Genomic DNA, 6,703 nt, shown 5'->3' on the forward strand with positions numbered 1-6,703 from the left:
CTCTTATGTTTTTATTTATATGTTTAATATAAGTGTTTTAATTTTATTCTATTTTTTTTATATTTAATTCAAAACAAATAAATAAATAAATAAATAAATAATGGAATAACAAATATTAAAAAAAAATTGGGGAAAAGTCTATACCGAGGACATTGTCCTTGGTATATACCACTAAGATGTCGGTATATACCAGTACGATGACAAATTGGGGGTGGTTGTACCGATGACTTTTGTCACTTTCTACTGAGGACATTGTCCTCGGTAAAACCTATACCGAGAACATTTTTAATGTCGTCGGTAGAAGTTTTGTTTTACCGACGCGGATGTGCCGATAACTTTCTACCGACGACATTGTCTCGGTAGAGGTTATACCGAGGACATTTGGGCTTATACCGAGGACATTTGTTCTCGGTATAGGCCTTGTTTTGAAAATACTTCCAAGAAGCATGATTCTCACTGTCAATAATCGCGAACGCAATTGGATAAATATAGTTATTCGCATCCTATATAAAAAATATAATATATAATATTTTGTTGTCACTGCTAAATTAAAAAATTAGAACAATCATAAACTTAAACAAAAATAAATAAATAAATTAATTATAATAGAATATTTTTACGATATTTTATGATAATTTAAATATTTAAATCATATTTATTTAAAAATAATAAAGAAATACATATCATTTTTTTATCTTATAAATTTGTGTGATAATTTGTTTTTTACCAAGTGATTTGAGCTTTTTTTTTTCTTTATCAAATTCACTAATGGACATTGTGAGATACATTAGAAACTAAAAATAGTTAGATGCATGTATATTATTGTCTACACTATGACTTTTTTCTATTATTAATTTTATTTAAATATTATTATATTTTATATATATGTCAAATAATCATGTAAATATACATTTATGTGAATGTTGTATTTAGATATCATATATGTAAAGATTATTTATATATTCTATAGAAAAATAATTCATTCTATTATATATATATTTTAAAAATATTAGCAGTTTTTATTAAAATGTATTCACAATGTTTACCACTTAAAACTAAGCTAACATGAACTCTTCATAATTCACTCCGTTTAATAGCTAATCACATTGTGCCTCTTATTGGAATTTTCCCTTTACAATTGAAAGCAGGTCATGAAGAGGACTTTTTTTCCCAGAATGGAATTTCAACACGTCTCTTCAACCTTGTTTGTCAACCATGTGAGGGGCACTTCCATTTATATTAAGACAAAATGAATGAATATAACAATAAATTGAATTACATGTAAGGTACATGCATAAACACCAGGAAAATAATCGACCATGATAACAGCTAATAAAAGAAAAAGAAAATTTTGGATTTACTTTGAGTACAGGGCCGAACCCCAGGCAGTATATATAAGGCTGCGGACATCTATAAGGACTGGTTTTCTACCTACCACTATAATTGCATACTAAATAGTGTGTTATATGAAGACAAAATATTAATATATTATATATTTTCTATAATTTTTAGGATTATGTTTCAATGCATAATTGTAAAAATATTATTGTAAAATTTAATATTTTATTAATGTTAATTTAATATTTATTGAAAATATAAAAAAAAAAATTATTTTTTTATATTTTATTGTTGATAATATATAAAAATAATAAAATAATAATGTATAGCAAATAGATAAAAATAATAAAAATAAATAAAAAAATATAGTATTTATGGTGATGCGAAACATGCATCATTTTAGCATGTGTCAAATTTAGCACAATATTAGAACAAATTTTTGGTAAAATAAACTATATTTTAGCAAAACATCACCAATTCAGTACTTTATTGACTAAAAGCGTTGCAATATAAGGCAGTTATGGTGCCCAACACAGTCCTTCAAAATCAGAGGAACATTTATACTAAAAAAATCATTTTACTTGAGTTGCTCTTTTTCGTGGCTTCTCAAAAATCAATCCCACCCAATTAAAAATCATCTCGCTTAGTTATCATTGTAAAATCAGAATTTCTATGTCGCTCGTCGGCTCATGCATGCATGCATTTGGAACCAGTCTCATCCCATACTACCAGAATCTCAGCCTCAAACGTCAAAGCTCATCATCAAGGTCTTTTTCACTTGAGAACGTACCCCATCAACATATAAAGGAAAGAATTATCATTAATTGGCAAGCTCCAAGGGCATTTCCCTTGAATGAAAACAATTGACCATAATCACAAACAAAAAATGAATTAAATAAAAAATATTTTAGAAATTAAATGCTTGTGGGCCAGATGTATATTAATATGAAAATAATAAAGCCAACCGCAACAAGATAAAGATTGCAATACCGTAGCTATTAGGCCAACTCCAATGGTAAGGGTGGCTTAATCTATCACATCAAAATTCAACCAATCCAATAAAAAAAAAAAAAAAAAAAAATTGAAAGCAACGTTGCCACTGCTGGGCAACGTTGCCAAACTTCAACTTCTCCACATCAGTTTTTTTTTTCCTTCTTTGACCAATTCTAACAAGCACTAGCCAAGGCAACGTGCGTTGGTGATGCTCTTAGGGTCGGTGCGTTATCTTCATTATTTAATTTGTTATAGGTGAGTAGATAATAATAACAATGATTTTATGTCTTATTTTTAAGAAAATTTTGAAATTACGACTGTTAGGGAATACTAATGTTTTTTAACGAAAAATAGTTAGTTAAATTATAAAATTTACCCATTTATACCTGAATTATTATTTTTTGTAGCAATACAATACTAATTAATTTTAGCAGGAAATTTTACTACAATTAATTGATATAAAGAATTATGTATCAATTTCTTTTCGACTATAGAGTTTTGTTATTAAAAAGCCTAATAATAATATATTAATATAATTGGACAAGTAATTTATAAACAATGGCTCATATATATATATATACATATTATTATGATTAGTCTAGCTCATTGATGACGTAAATATTAAGTAACGAACTTGAGAAAGTTTAAGTAAGAAGAATTTAAGACTTTAGTGCAAATCACTTTCATTTCATACAATTGGTTTTTAATATTATCATTATGACAATATATAAATAAGTTCTGCGTACAGACCGCTCTGAAATTATAACAACAGTCAATTAAGCGCACATACTTGGTTACTCCCATTTCTCACATGCAACTATGGAAGCAGTTTAGTTTATTAATATATGTATATAAGCTTAATATAATATAGCTAGGTTAGTGGCGTGGCGTGGCGAAAGCTGTCAAAGGCTTAGCCTTCTGTAAAGTAATGCCAAACTTGTCATCCATGCTCAAAGTTTCTGGTTCAACTCCATCTTCTAACTTCCAATCAAAGGAGTTGATTAACGAACCTAACATCAAGTGAACCATTCGAACGGCCAATGGCAACCCCGGACATATTCTCCGTCCGGCGCCAAAGGGAGTGATCTCAAAATGTCGACCTTTGACATCAACATTCGAATCCAAAAACCTCTCTGGAATGAACTCATTAGGATTTTCCCAGACTTTGGGGTCTCTGGAAACAGCCCATGCGTTGACCATAACTTGTGCTCCTTTCGGAACCACGTAACCGCAGACTTCAACGTCGGTTTCGGCTCTACGGGGAAGCAGTAACGGAATCGCCGGGTGCAGACGAAAGGCTTCTTTGATAATGGCTTGTAAGTAAGGGAGCCTTCCTATGTCTGATTCTTTCACTTGGTTTCCCTTCCCAATGACTTGGTTTAGCTCTGCTTGGGCTTTGGACATGGCTTCTGGGTTCTTGAGTAGCTCAGTCATTGACCACTCTAATGTCGACGAAGTCGTATCAGTGCCCGCTGCAAATAGATCCTGTACTTACACTTTGTTAGCTTAAACAAAGACAATTGAAATCTCTGATGAGCTTCCAATATACATTTATATATATATATATATTTGCCTTTTCAAAGTTCTATGTACTTGCTCGACACACAAGAAGAAAAGCAAATTAACCCAATATCTCTGATGAGCATTTAATATTTATACAGTGTTTTTATCATGTCAATAATTGCAGAATGATTTTTGCGTGATAATAGCTAGCATATATATAGGATAATATATATATATATATATGTATACACACACACGCACCAGTAAGAGATGTTCAATGGTGGTTTTGCTGAGAAGCTGATTTTCTCTGTTCTCTTTATTCTCCATGTGATTGAGAAGAATATCCAACATATTACTTTCTTCTTTCTGAGGACTATTAATCACTTCTCTGAGTTTCAGACTTTGACCGATCACTCCGTTGAACAGATCAATCATCTTCTGAAAATGAACGGTCATGTCTCTCCTTATGCCGAGAGGATCAACCATCTGAAGAACCGGAAAATAGTCAGCCAAGTTAGGCTTACCAGCAGCCTCCATGATACTCCAAACGGTCTCCCTGAGATCTATGCCTCCCATGTCAGAAGCGGGGAGATTCTCCCAGTCGACGGAGAAAAAAGTGGTCGATAACAAGTTTAGAGAAGTTTTAAAAGCAGCTATGCCGATAGCCACTGCCTCTCCTGCTTCTGCCATTGTACGGACACCAGCCAAGAGTTCTTTCACCTTCTGGTGCCTTAGATTCTGGTTGGCGTCAAGAGCTTTACCCGAGAACAAGTGGTTGTTACATATTTTTCTAAGGTTTCTCCAGCTAGGAGATACCGGAATCCATGGCAAGCCGTGCTTGTGGTGGTCGCAGGCTCGGAGTGAGTCCGGGATGGTTCGGTTGGAGAAGACCTGGTCGTGGGTTTGGAGGACTTGTTTGGCCATGGCTGATGAGGAAACCACAACTGTGGTTATTCGGCCGAGCTTCAAACACATGATTGGGCCATGAATATGGGAAAGCTTGGCTAGAGATTTGTGGGGCTTGTCGTCGAGGTCAAAAAGGTTTCCGATTATGGGATAGGGTTTTGGCCCTGGTGGAAGCCTTTTATTTTTGTTGTTGGTTGTTCTTGAAAATAAGAAGGTGAACGCTTGTATTGTTACCCAAAGGATGAGACATAGATAGGCAAAATAACTCAAGAGTTCATAAATATGGATCTCCATGATCTGGATATTTTTCTGACCAAATAATACTCTCACTAGCTCTCCAAGTTTTTCTGAGCTACGGAAAAATCAAATTATAAAAAGGAAGCAATTATTAAATATTAACTATAAGCACTACAACAAAAAGTATTTTTACAGGCGGAATTATTACCGGCGGAGAAAGTCCGCCGGTAATAATACTATTTTTACCGGCGGAAAACGTAGTCCGCCAGTATTAATCCGTTTTTATTTTTATTTTTATTTTTTTAAATTATTTAATTATTACCGGCGGGAAATTTATTATTACCGGCGGACAACCCGCCGGTAATAATCAGAATTTATTAAGGCGGCAAAACTGCCGCGCAATAAATATTTCAATTTATTACCGGCGGATTATTACCGGCAGGCTCTGCCGGTAATAATATTTCGATTATTACCGGCGGATTATTACCAGCGGGCTCCGCCGGTAATAATATATTATTGCCGGCGGAATTATTATTGCCGGCGGACCTCCGCCGGCAATAATAATCTATATATTTGTGCAACCCGATTCCCCTTCCCCATTTCCTTCTTCTCCATTTTTTTTTCTTCCGATTCTCTCTTCTAATCCGCCGAGTGCTCTCTGCCGTGGAGTTTTCCGGCGTTCCCGAAGATATTCCGGTGGCCGGCAACTGTAACAGCGAAGGGGTATGTCTATATATTGTTTTATTATAGATTTATATAAAGAAAATAATTATGTTATTGTTTATATAAAAAAACTTTATTTTATTTTATTGTTTTTTTTTTAGCCATTCGGATTCCTCTCTGCCTTTCTTAGTGGACTTCGTTCTTTGAAAAGAGATTGACCATTATTACTCTTTAATCCAATGGAGTCTGGATTCTCAGCAAGCCATCGTTCAAGAAGGTCGAATGGAGTCTGGATTCTCAGCAAGCCATCGTTCAAGAAGGTCGAATGGAGTCTGGATTCTCAGCAAGCCATCGTTCAAGATGAATCTTGGCCATGTGAATCACTGCTAATCATCTTCGACAACATTTTTCAATATTTTTTTATATATATATAAATATAATTATTTTTTTTAAATATGTTATTACCGGCGGAAACTGCCGGCAATAATGTGTCAACCATGGATTCCGACCAAATTATTACCGGCGGGATGATTACCGCCGGTAATAATCCGCCGGGAATAATATTATTACCGGCGGGAGGCTAGTTCCGCCGGCAATAACGACCTTTTACCGACCGGTTTTTACCGGCGGATTTTTTCCGGCGGAGCCCGCCGGTAAAAGTATTACCGGCGGCTTTCCTGACTATTGCCGGCGGTTTTCTCCGCCGGTAATAAGCGTTTTTGTTGTAGTGGAGGAGTTTTTTCTTTTGGAGTAATCTATCATGAATATTTAATACGTATATTATATATATACTCAATTTTTTTTTTTTTTTGGCCAAAGATATATATACTCAACCAATCTTGGTCTAGTTATTATATTATACGGGGAAAATAAAGTCAACTTTATACCTTTATATGTATAAAAGAATCAAGATCTCCAATAAAAAAATGGAAATCTACACAAAAGTTAAAAAAAATATGAAAAATAACGTACATTACAAAAAAATACGGAATTTTTTTTTTATTTTTTATAAAATCACGGAATGACAAAAGTGTAAATACAGGATGGTAAAATCATAAATAAA

General features: G+C 33.8%; 1 protein-coding gene across 1 annotated transcript; it reads right to left on the bottom strand.

Annotated features, from left to right (window-relative positions):
- Positions 1-2,997: 2,997 nt before the first annotated feature.
- On the bottom strand, positions 2,998-5,101 carry LOC133822350 (geraniol 8-hydroxylase-like). Its single transcript, XM_062254647.1, has 2 exons — positions 4,096-5,101; positions 2,998-3,816 (listed from the first exon to the last, which is right to left on the bottom strand). Exons 1-2 carry the CDS (start codon positions 5,032-5,034, stop codon positions 3,208-3,210), a joined length of 1,548 nt encoding a protein of 515 aa, XP_062110631.1. The 5' UTR covers positions 5,035-5,101; the 3' UTR covers positions 2,998-3,207.
- Positions 5,102-6,703: the final 1,602 nt, after the last annotated feature.

This window comes from Humulus lupulus, chromosome 3, assembly GCF_963169125.1.
Source record: "Humulus lupulus chromosome 3, drHumLupu1.1, whole genome shotgun sequence".
Lineage (NCBI taxonomy): Eukaryota > Viridiplantae > Streptophyta > Magnoliopsida > Rosales > Cannabaceae > Humulus > Humulus lupulus.

Excerpts from the sequence above, each read along its gene's own strand:
- LOC133822350 (XM_062254647.1), bottom strand. The coding sequence starts at position 5,034 with ATGGAGATCCATATTTATGAACTCTTGAGTTATTTTGCCTATCTATGT. Across the intron at positions 3,817-4,095 it reads CCATTGAACATCTCTTACTG|GATCTATTTGCAGCGGGCAC; the intron begins GTGCGTGTGTGT and ends GTGTAAGTACAG.